At 38.1% G+C, this 12,764-nt stretch overlaps 1 protein-coding gene across 2 annotated transcripts in view; it reads left to right on the forward strand.

The window, feature by feature from the left end:
• The window catches only part of EFHB (EF-hand domain family member B), an 84,887-nt gene extending 75,626 nt beyond the window's left edge, over positions 1 to 9,261 (forward strand). Inside the window, exons 11-14 of one of the 2 annotated variants that reach the window (XM_089691118.1) lie at positions 1,472 to 1,624; positions 5,144 to 5,325; positions 6,862 to 7,045; positions 9,181 to 9,261. In XM_089691118.1, the coding sequence (XP_089547244.1) occupies positions 1,472 to 1,624; positions 5,144 to 5,325; positions 6,862 to 7,023 (497 nt within the window). In that variant the 3' untranslated portion in view covers positions 7,024 to 7,045; positions 9,181 to 9,261. Of the gene's footprint in view, positions 1 to 1,471; positions 1,625 to 5,143; positions 5,326 to 6,861; positions 7,078 to 9,180 lie in introns of those variants that run through there. The other variant, XM_089691115.1, reaches the window with a different exon arrangement.
• The last annotated feature ends 3,503 nt before the right edge of the window (positions 9,262 to 12,764 follow it).

Consider the following 12,764-nt stretch of genomic DNA (forward strand, 5'->3'; position numbering starts at 1 on the left):
CTGCCCCCTGAAAAATGCTGCCCTAGGCAAATGCCTTGTTTGCCTTGTGGTAAATACGCCCCTGCCTTTTGACCCTGCAAATAACACACTTCCTGCCCCTTCATGCCTACACTTATTTCTTCTTTGTATCTGTGATGGCAGCCATTGTTACATAGGCTGGACATATGTTTGCCCCTGCTAATCTCCATTACATGGTGGACTGATGGGATTGGTAGTTTACACAAAAAGGGATAAGAATGCTTGTGCTGTGTTTTCTGTTCGTAGGAAGGACAGAAAGGACTCTGTATTTCTGGCAAGTTCAAAACATATTTCCTGTACTTGAAAATGTTCTTAGCCTAAAGGTACCACCCAAACGTATTAAATTGTTTTGTTTTTGAACTTTAATGTTTATTTCTGGGTGCTCATTTTTTGTTCTCCATAGTCTGACAATCTCTTCACTACATGTATCTCTATAGTCACCTCTAGCATCCTAATTGGTTTTATGGATGGCCAGCTATGTACACAACACAGGGAATGCGTTTCAAATCTTTTAGAAACCCCCTAATTTTTCATACATGCTGGAATTCTAAAGCTGGCCATACACTGCTTGGATTTCAGATGATTTCTGTTGGCTTAGCCAAAATTTGAGCAGTGTATGGCCCTGTCAGCACTGCTGTATTTGACAGAAGAGGTTTGTCTAAAACTGGGCAAGCATGGTCCATACGTGCTGAACTTGCCAAATTTCGATCCATGTGTGGCCACTGCAGTAAAAAGAAGTTGATCTATCAATCGACATCTGTTCAGCCACCCTGTCGGATTTTAGGTGCTCAATCAGCACATGCAGCAAATGGCTGAAATGCTGATGTGTGTATTTGACAGTAGGTGGAGGTCTCCTCACCTCCCCAATGTCAGAATACAAAAGGCACAGTGGAGAGGATTCCCCCATTCACCTTGAATGTGTGGATGGGGGAAATCAGTTCAGTTTTTCATTCAGCCCACTGGCTGAACAATAAAAACTGAGCCATGTATGGCCATCCTTAGGGGTCTGTCAGAAAGTTGTCAGCAGGCACTGTTTGTAAATTCTGATTTACTATGGGGGTTAAGGGTTTGTTCACACCAGGACATGGTGTGGGAACCCTGCATTCTGTGCACTTTATCTGAGCTTTGTTCACACTGGGTGTGAGATCTGCTGTGGGTGTGAAATGCATATCTCAAATGCAGTGCATTTGCCTGCACTGGATCAGTTTTTTTTTTTTGCTTTTGGAGCATTCCAGTGCAAATGAAATCACACCACATGAGTGCATAGGAACCCCGTCCACATTCCTGTGCAATTCAGGTATGAACCTGCACTCAGGTAATACATAGGTCCTTTTACGCTTGGCTGTGTTCATAAAACAACATTACTTGGCTTTTCCTATATACTGTGTATATGTTATATGTAAGTGTTATATTTGAGAAAAATTCAATTTTAGAAAAAATTGCTTTCCTGCAGAATGCTTGTTGAAGCCTGAAGAAATTGTTTTTAAAGAGGAAGGGAGATCTGAAAAGACTACAAAAACACTATCAAAAAGAAACGAGACTCCAGACATTTACAAAACATCTTCTTCTGGGATTGGTGCATCTATCGCTCTTCCAAGTTCTACATGTAAGGGGAAAATCATGTACTTACAGTATATTGTTTTTTTGTTTTTTTGTTCTACAGGCAGGTTCCTGTTCTACTTTAAAGCAATTCGAGAACAATTTTGGCCCCATAGAATATAAAAACCTTTGCATCCAAGTAGCACTACATAATCACACTGAAAGTCAGATCAAAATTGGATCGCAGCAGTGTAAAGCTAGCCTCACTAAAAGAAGTTGAGAATCTTAACACAAATTGTGTGACTATGCACTTTATTTATGCAATTGTATTAAAAAGCTAAATCCAGTTTGCTTATTTTGTCTGCATATGATTATGTATTCAAAGTAAATCAGCCTAAGGGCAGCCGCTGGTGTGTGGTTGGACAACTGCAATACCAATCGCGGAGCATGTCATTTTTTTTTTGTTAACAAACTTTATTGAAATGTCACAAGTGACATTTTATTAAAGCGGTTGTAAAGGCTCAAGGTTTTTTTACCATCATGCATTCTATTATTATTATTATAGAGAATTTATATAGCGCCAAAAAGTTTGCTCAGCGCTGTACATTATAGTGGGGGACAGTACATGAGACAATACAATACAATACAGGAGGGGTTCGAGGGCCCTGTTCCTTTGAGCTTACAATCTAGGAGGGAGGGGATAGAGGTACAGGAGGAAATGGCTGTGGGGGATGGAGTGGTAGGAGGAGTGGAGGAGATCGGCTGTTAGGTGAGGGCGGGGTAGGCTTCCCTGAAGAGATGGGTTTTCAGGGTGCGCCTATGCATGAAGGTAAAAATACCACCTGTGTGCAGCAGTGCCCCAGCCCCCTCAATACTTACCTGAGCCTCATTGAGATCCAGTGATGTGCACATCAGCCTCGGCTGTCCCGGGTCTCACAGCCAGTCAGCCAATGGGGGGGATGGCAAATCCACGAATAGACACGCGAAGCAGCGGGTGCCCCCATAGCAAGCTGCTTGCTGTGGGGGCACCTGACAGAATGGAGGAGCCAGGAGAGCCTGCAGAGGACCCGAGAAGAGGAGGATCCAGGCTGCTTTCTCCAACACCACTACACAGAACAGGTAAGTATATACATGTTTTTTTATTTAAAAAAAAAAAGTTCTTTTGGCTGCAATATGGTGCAAGGTGGTGGACTTCCTCACACTGCACTGCACTGAAAAAAGTACTGCATGCTGTACTTTTTTTTAGCACACACCACTGCGACATGGTAGCGTAACCTGGCCATGTGAGAGACAAGGCATTTTGCCTTGTCTTGTCGTGAGATTGCCCTGGAATAACCGCCTAACACAATCCCACCTACATGGTGTGAATAGGCTTTATTAGTATTTGACAAATACATCAGAAATATTTTTCTACTTCCTAAAGTGTTTGTAAACACTAACAATGGACCTCTTATTGGTCTGTTAAAGATACCATTGCATGTGTTTTGTAATATCTGTGCAATAGGTGCCAAAAAAACCCAACCTTTTGATGCTGTTAGAAATCAAGCGAGCTGATAATGTTCTGTACACTCTGTAGTGTTATCTCAAGCAGTGTTATCAGTCCTGTTTAGTTCATGTTTTCCTAGGATAAAAGGGGGAGGTTTTCTGTAGTCCTAACATATGTCCTGTCTTAAGGTGACAACTCATCTCATCCACAGATACAATACGGTGAGTGTTGTCACCCAAGGACAGGATGTATGTTCCTTTCAGGATTACCAGGTACAAATAAAGAAAATGAAAAAGCATGGAAATAAAATAATGCATTAAACCCCAAAACATAAATATAATATTTTGCAGCTTACAAGTTCTTAGATGGATGCATTAGTTTTCAATTTAATAGTTTTTTTCCCCCCCTTTATTTCACATTTTGTAGTAATCCAGTAACACACTTCCTGTTTTAGGATGTCCTTATTCTGGATGAAGTAGTAATCAGGTACTTTTGGACAGCAACATTGTCAGCTGGAGTTCAGCTTCATGTTGCTAGTCAAGTCCATCTAAATCATCTAGTCTAACAATACCCAGACTCAAACTTTATAAGCTGTTACTGCAACAGTTTTTTGTTTTCTTTTCTTTTGGGAAAAAGATATTACATAAATTAGTAAAAACTGACCATTGTAAGCACCCCTGTCAGTGTTAAATAGTTTTTGTCCCGCTAACTGCTGATTTGTGTGGACAGCTTGGTCTGTTAAAGGAAGTTGAAAAATAACACTTGCTGGTCAGATCACCAGGTGAAACGAAAGGAAAAGGCCTAAAAAAATGAATGCAGCCACCACATCTGAGAATTGGTGAATTGAATACATTCTTGTTTTTGGGTTTAATATTGATTTAACTAATGACAAGCTGCAAGATATTCCAATTTTTGTTCTTGGGTTTAAAGGATAAGTTCACCTTTCATAACATGTTACATGTTACACCTATATTCAGGGTGTAACATGTTACGATCAGACCAGCCCCCGCTCCCTGCTTTGACAGTGACAGCTAGCAGGGGATCTTCCCCCTGCACTAACTGTCAAATTAAAAAAGAAAAAAAAAACATGGCCGTGCAGGGCTCCGCCCACCTAGCCACATCACTCTTTCACAGTTATCTGTGAATGAGAGACTACAAGTTCCGACAGCCTTAGCGGTTGTCTGCTTGTAGTCCTCAATGAACTACCACAGCGTGTGGAGCACCATGGTAGTTCATTCATTCATTCTTCCTGTCAGTATATCTGCTTGCTAGTACTCGTATGGGCAAGCAGATATACTGACAGATCTGCAGGAGACCATCATGGCATCAGCGATCTGCTGATCAATGGTGTATTACTTTACAGGCTTCTGCAGAAAAAAAATAATAAATGCACATTTTTTTACCTGCAAAAAAAATGTGCATGTATTATTTTTTACTAAAAGGTGAACCTATCCTTTAAATACACTTTGTATGTTCTTATCAGTGACAATGGAGTATTGTCCATGATACTTTTTTCATTTGCACTAACACATTTTTTCAGGAAAGATAACAGTGAAATGGGTAGCTCTGTTATGCTGGCGTTACCTTATATTTATGAATGGCAACTGTCTGAATTTATATTGTCTTATATTTCAGTGGCCCTGTCCTTTAGTGTTTTGCATATCAACGTTCTCTGTTCATGTAAGAAGATACCATACAGTATTTGATATCAGGCATTTACTTGTTTAATACCTTGCATACAAGGTCTTTCTAAAATAACCTATAGACATCAGTTAATCATTGCAAGTCAAGCTAGTCTTGTATGATCACCTTATATATAAAACTTTTGTCATAAAATTGCTCAGTGCATACAGTGAAGGAAATATGTATTTGATCGCCTGCTGATTTTGAATGTTTGCTCACTCACAAAGAAATGATCAGTCTAAAAATCAAATGGTAGGTGTATTGTAACACTGAGAGACAGAATAGCAACAAAAATGCAAATGAAATGCATGTCTAACAAACATTCATAATCAACACGGGATCAAATACTTATTTCATTCACTGTAAATTTTTTGACTTTTATGAATTTTATATTATGAATTTTATATTTTAATTTAGATTATAGGACCTATGGTATTCCTACTATTCGAACAGATATCGCCCCCCCTAGGATTCGCAGGATTAGTGACAGGAACAACTATGGAGATGAATCTAATGCCTTTGGACTGCTTTGTCCATCCATCTTTACACAGAACATGGTCTATGAACGTGATATGTTTAAATCGCGTCCCAAGGAAGAGGTAAAGTACAACACAAGAAACTTATTTATAGATGTAGTGGTCAAACGAACCTAGCAAAGCATGCTGGTCCAAATAATGTTGACAGGGACATGTAATTGGAAGATATAGATTTAATTGCTTGGTTATATGTCAAAATACAGTACATTGGCTCATTGTGGAATCAGAAGCAGCATGTACTAAATTTTCAATATCATTGTTGCTGTTGATATGAAAGAACTGAAAGTCAGATGGGGTTGCTGCACTTTAAATTTGCTGCACTATAAAAACCTGAACTACCTGCATGAACAATTCTAATGTTTTATAAGAAAGATAACAAAAACAAGAGGGCAATAGTGCTTCTGAGTTTATGAGTTTATGAAGTTGAAGAAAACGGTCAGGTTCCTTTTTTTTTTTTCTTCCTTGTTTGGGAAGACAAAGGAATGCACTTCTTTCTGACCATGCTCCATATATACACATTGGAGTTGAATTACTAAATAACAGAATGTTCAGCTTGAAGAATAATGTTAGACTAAACAATGATACAATGTTCATTTTTAACTATCCAATCCGATGCAAGGGTAAGAAAAAAAAAAAAGAAAAAGTAGTTTCGACTTGCATATGTTTGGATAATTGAAGTGAATACAACTTCATGTTATTCACTAAGCTAACTTAACATACACTCTGCAATGTGTATTCTTGTATTCTTTCTACCTGAGAAAAGTCCCAAAACTAGCAATGGGCAGATGTTTCACTACACCAGGGTTGCTTTTTGAAGGGTGAGGGACACTTAAGTTATTTGGTAACTGATTGTGGGCCACAATAAAATGAAATTATTCAGAATTTTATATTATTTTATTTTGAATAGCAGCCGCTGAATGCCAGTGAGTGAGAGAGAAGTAGAAGTGACTTTCAGCAGTTGCAGGAGGAAAATGGTTAGGATCGGTTCCTGCATACGCCGTCCCCACTGCCTCTTCTGCCCAAGTGTAGAACAGAATGTGACAGGGAGGCCGCATGGGTCCCTTGGAGCATGGGATGAGGTCAGCATTACTACCCCTGACTGTACATGAGTGGTTGGGGGGTGTGGTAAAAACATATCTCAACTATGGGGTTTTACAGCCCCCAAATGTAAATGAACCCTTACTGTTCTTAGCCCACTATAAGTCTCCTTTCACACTGATGTGCTGCAGTTTACCCACACTGAAGGTGCAGCACAGTGTACCTGTGGATTCCCTGTGGGTTAGCTGCGCTTTGCCATAGACTTCTACTATATCTTGCAGGTGTGGTGCACTTTCTGAAAGTGCACCGAAACACTTGCATTTAGACTGAGGTCAATGGCCACATCAGAGGGCTCCAAAGAACATATGTGGCCTACAGGCCAAAGGTTGAGCACCCCTGCACTACACACTACTATACAGTACATTGCTTTGGTTAAGGTATTTCTCTATATAGGTTATTAAGTTCTTACTTTGAAAAGGTTTGCTCCTAAGTTTACCCCAGGTATAGGCCAAAAACAAATGAAAATTGTATCTATCTTGAATATTCATTTTTTTTTTCTAGATTGCACAGATACTACGCAACATAGGTGTTCATATTCCAGATAGTCACTTTGAAACACTATGGGATGTGGCTACAAAGAGAGATCCAAAAGGAGAAGTGTCCATTGAGACAATAAGAAGTGTTCTAGATGACATGCACACAAAACCTACTCTACTTTCTTAAATTTCAATCTAGCATCCTGCTGGTAATACATTAAAATAAACAGGCTACCTTGTATTTTTTGTATTCTTTACATGAAAATATGAATATTTTCAATGAAACAGAATTCATGTTATAATCAGTGTGGTAAACTGTAATTAAACAGTACTTCAATAAGAAGATACGTAAAGGAAAATATTTGATGAACTGGCTAATATTTACACAATACAATTCAAGTTTGAGATATTCAGTTTGCCAAAAATAGAGCCAGGACTTAACTTTTCTCACCTTTTTTGACATATGCCCCGGTTTCCTGCTGACTACTAGATTGGACTGTGGTTTCTGCTTTGGGAAAAAGTATGTCATGGGAATATTCATAGTTTTGTTTGGTCAAGCTTTACCTAAGCAGTAAACAAGTACTTATAGTATAAAGAAATAAACAGTAAGGATAAACTAAAATAGTTAACATCAAAGCATATAAAAGAAAGTTCAATTGCACCAAGCAAATGGCAGTTCTTCAAAATGATTTAAAAATGTCAAAAAGCATAATTACATTGTATAAGCCTTTGGCTGTGACATGTCTGGGAGTGGAGAACAGCCTTGCAATTTCATACATTGCATTGCTCCAGAGAATAAGCAGCTCTCTGACAACTAAGAGCTCCTCACATCAGGCATGGAGGCACTTAACTTAAGCAACTGTAGTTTTTTTTTTTTTTTTTAGAAGATTTAAAGCTCAAATAAAGTAACAGTAACATACAGTATATCTAAATTTGACTCCTCAGTCTGAGAGGTACCAGAGTTTTACCAAGCTGCCCAGGGATTTAATATCTTAACAAAATTGATTAGATGAAGAAACTTGTGCTAAAGGGTGTGGCTATTACTCATCTACTCCAGCACAGAGTAGGAGCGCAGGAAGTAGCATTTACACTGAGAGAAAAGGGCATTTTACTTTGTGTTCAAGCAAACAATAGTTAAACATTATACAAACAAAGGTGTTTCTAAGCTGTTAGAAAGCAAGTGAAGACAGACTTTAGGAACTTTGTTGTAATTTTTTAGGCTTTTTGGGAATTCATTTCTTTACAGTACAAGCAGCTAGAGAGGTGAGTTAAGGATTGTTTTTGGCACAAGGTCAATACATTTTATAGACCTAACATCCAAGAGTTTTACACACTCTTGGTGACTGTGTGTACATCTGACAAGCAGACTCCTGCCTGTCAGATGGAAGCAGTTGGGCATCTCTGGCTGTGTCCAATTGCTCCCCCCTCACACTTGCCCCAGACATGTATCTTGGGTTCTGCTTGCTCATCATGGGTTCTTCTTGTTGCTGACCCGGAAGCGACGTGTAAAATGTCACTTCTGGGTCCCCATGTCCGTTTTCCTGGCCAGAATGACAGGGAAAGAATGTATTGCAATGCGATCTGCATTGCATTACATTCTTTTAAACCCTGGCTGTCTAAATAAAGAGAGCCTGTCACCACAAAATCATCATATAGAGGATTTTTTGTCCCCTATGTTATTAAAAAGTTAGGTAAAAATAAAAAATATTGTAAAACCCCCCCCCCAAATTTGAGGCTCCCACCCCCATATATTTGCATGTATGAATGTAAATGCACATGTCGAGGGTGCCTGCACATGAAAAAGAGAATATGAAAATACCAATTGCAATACACATTACATATCGCTGCGCACACTAGTGTGAGAGCAATAATTCCAGCACCAGAACGCCTCTGTAAAGCTAAACTGATGACCTATAGGTGGCTTTAAAGTGTTGCCTATAGAAAATATAGGGTACTATTTTTTCATCATTTCACAGGCACACACAATGTAAGGTTTGACATTTTGGTTATCTGTTTACTTTTATATTTTACCAAAAAATTAGGTAATTTATTGCATTTGTGTGTCCTAAAATTAACTTTAGTGGTTTTTTTTTTGCATTTCGTAGACTTTTGTGGCAATATCATGAGACATAAACAATTGGGAACTACCACTATTTAATTGTCTATGGTGTCTGCTTTCAGAAAATATATAATGTTTTGGAAGTTTATGCAATCTTCAGGTTTAAAATTATTTCAAATGTATGCAAAAATTGCAAAAATGAAAAATATAAACAAATTATGTGATATGAAATTTTTTTTTATACAACTCTAATATGAATTAATACACTGAACTCTTTCATTACAGGTATCAATTGCATACTATCAGAATAAAATATTTCCCACCACAGCTGTCCTTTATTAAAACAATTAAAAAAGGTTAAGGGTTTTTTTTGGTGTGTGTCCTCCTTGGAGCTTTATCTGGTTGAGGGTGGTAATATAGGCTGTTTTCTTTTTTTTTTCTCTTGTTTTATGCAAAGCCTGGACTGCTTTTGTGGCAATCCTGGGTAGGTAAAGTATGAAGAGATGGGAAAATTGTATGATAAGGTTCTTTGCAGAACTTTACAGAGCAAGATCTTACGCCATCTTCCACCCTGAACCCTTACGAGTGATTTTGGGAAACCACACACTGTTATTTCCTTATTTTATTTTTATTATTGTTTTGTATATTTAGTTTGCCTTCTTTTTCTTGCTGATCTTTGTTCATATATCAGCTTTATGGTTACTCAAAATTGTTTAAGTATGAAAACTTTTCAATAGCTTATTAGGGAAAAAAAGTTAAGCCCTGGTTCACACCACTGTGACTTGTCATGTGATTTGACATTTTCACAAGTTTCTGAAGTCACATTGCATTATCCACAATGGAACCATTCCAAAATCACTTTGCGGTATCGCACTGATTTGAAAAAAAGATTCCTGCACTATTTTTAGTGATTTCAGGTGCGACTTGCATAGGCATCTGTACATGAAGTCACACAGATGTCAGCCAAGTCACACCTGAAGTTGCACTGACATGCGGCTTTGAAATCAAGTTCAAGTGAAGTCGCACTCAGTGTGAAAAGACCGTAAGGGTATTGTACAGAATTCTATCAACCCCTAGAACCATTTGCATCTCTTTAGGGTTAAGTGTGGATATGTGTTTTGGTCTGTCTTCTGAAAAAGTGAAGAATTGGCAGCGGCACACAAAAGGTTTTATTGTACTGTATATAGTGACAGTACCACAGGTTTAATAAATGACTCAAAAGAAATCTGATTGTTAGTGTAAGATGATCGTGCCAACATGGGTTTACTTCTGACCTGTTTGTAAAGCATTTTGAAGAATCTGGGATGCAATGTTGAAATTGAATGGGCTCTTTAAAACACATACACTTGTCTTTGTTGTTACTGCCATTCATAACGCATCTTATTTGAAAGCTGACACAAAATGCATCTTAAATGTTTCCTCAGGTATTCCCATACTGATATAATGACCTTAGACTGATGTTAAAATTACCTAAAACTTATTTTAACAGTCTCCTTTTCCTGTAAGCTCCTGAAAATATTTTTCTCTTGACTTGTTTCCAAGATTGGGACCTGTGCACACTAACACTGAAACAGGTAGAACAAATAAAGATTTTTTTTTTTTGGTTGGTTGCTGTGGTTTTTAAACATGTCAGTTCAGGCTGCCGTTGTGAAACATTATTTTCTTATTCATGGTGCTGGCTACATTATGGGTAACGTAGATCTACACCCAAAAATCGAAATGCCATAAAAGCTTAAACATGTTGATATAATTTCAAAAGTTGTTTTCAATACTTTTATATGTAACACTAAGATGAAAAAAAAAAGGTGAAAACAAGTGTTTTGATACATTGTGCTTTAGCAAACTCAATTTCATCCATTTAGGAGTTAGATCCTCTTTAATTGTCTTCCAAATGTGGCTTAAAGTGTTAATAAACCTAAGACCCTGCAGGAGAGGAGTCCATATTTGTTGTCCATGTCACTGTCTGGAGGCATGAAAAATTCTTGTTGGTGGGGTCCTCACCACCATACAGAAGACTTTTGATATAAATGATGGCTTAGCTTAGCATAAAAAACAAAAACTTCTCAAGGTATTTAAAAAAAATGAAGCCGGGTCCTGGCTAGAAGTCTGCACTAAGATACAAGTCAGAAGCTTAGTGATGTCATTTCAGGGTGCAAGGTGAATGCCATCTTGGTACCCCTTACAGTTTACCTGGCTCATTCTTATGGGCTTTGATTTTACTGCAGTAATGTGAGTGTTATTCTTTTGATGCCTTTTATTTTATTAAAACATTTTTACACTATGGGAAGGTCCTTTTAGGGGAATCCACTGAGCCAAGAGATTGCTCAAGGGGACATATATCCTTAACCAGGGGCGGACTGACCATTTGGAAACTCGGGCACTGCCCAAGGGCCCGGGGTCAGTAGGGGGCCCCATGAGATGCCCCTGGTACCTTTTTCATAGGCTCTTTTGAGTTTGGGCAAGGACACAGAGGGCCCGTGATCCCCTATTGCTCGGGGGCCCCATGAGTTGTCAGTCCACCCCTGTCCTTAACCAAAGGAACTCTGAGGGACCTGGAGTTGGTTATATCAAAAGCTTATGGGTCATATGTGGAGTGAGCGCACATGACAGAAGGTGGTGGATCACGGTTGTTGCTCACATTTAAAACACACAGTGTTGTGTGAATAAGAAGGTGGATTGCCTGATTCAGGGGAACCTATTGAAATCTTACCTGTTGTGGACTATCTATTTATTTGATATTATGGATATTAGTATCTCCCAATCAGTGGCCCTTTATTTATTTTGTATTCTCATTTCTGTCACTTTTATATCATCGTTTTTAAGCACTGTCACTTATGGATTGATTATTACATATTCCCTGCTATTGAGCACTTGTGTGTTTATTTATTCATATATATTTATTTATTCATTGTTTCTACATTTTTATCACATATTGTATATTCACTTGTATATTTGTGGTTGAAAGTCGGGAGGGTGTTTATTAGTGTATCATTATTTGAAGGCTTTCCTAGTTTATGAATGTATTTTTATTCATTCATTCATACTATTGTATGAGTTTAATTGATTATATCTGGGTTGGAAGGTTTTCACTTTTTTGTTTATGAAGTGGTTGAAGCTTAAGGGCAGCGCAGCTCTATTTATTTTAATAGGTAATTTTATATTCAGAGTATGCTTTAACTAAACCTGTCTCAGTTGTCTCATTTAGGGGAACCCCTGAAAACCTTACCTGCCAGGGGAAAAACTCTACTACAGTTCATGTAAGGTAATGGTACTAGCAAATATGCTGGTAGCTGGAGTGATCAACAGTGTTTGTTGCCTTTGCTCATGTTGCCCTCCATTCTATGTGCTGTTCCTAGAATCCTGGAAATTGTAGAGGTTAAAGCTGCTTGTTTACTGTTTGTCAAAACCTTGAGGAAATGCACAATTCATTTGCACTGACAGCTGTTACATTTACGCTTCCGATAATTTTTACGGAGAGCAAACCTAAGGTAAATCAGGCAAGATTAATCAATGTTAGTTTCTTTGAAATGTTTATACATCAAGACTCAAGAGCAAAACAAATCTGAGCAAACCATTTCTATTTTGTCTTTTTTGATTTTGTACACTGCTGTTTATAATTGTGTGAAGCTCATTCATCTATAAGCACATTGGCACATTCATTTATTTTCCTTCAGCCAAAATTTTCTACCCAGTTCCACTGCTGGGAAAAATAACATTGTTCAGACAGTTTGTCTGCAAAATCAAAATGAGGACTAAATAAAGAGCGCGTCATTCCTTTTGCCAATCTGTTCTTGCTGAGTGAATAGAGGTTCCCTGTTGAAGTCAGATTTGAAGTGAACTTGAATCAATGCTTCTCCAGCCTTTTCATC

This window comes from Staurois parvus, unplaced genomic scaffold, assembly GCF_062004578.1.
Source record: "Staurois parvus isolate SC_StPar_1 unplaced genomic scaffold, SC_StPar_1.0 ptg000021l, whole genome shotgun sequence".
Lineage (NCBI taxonomy): Eukaryota > Metazoa > Chordata > Amphibia > Anura > Ranidae > Staurois > Staurois parvus.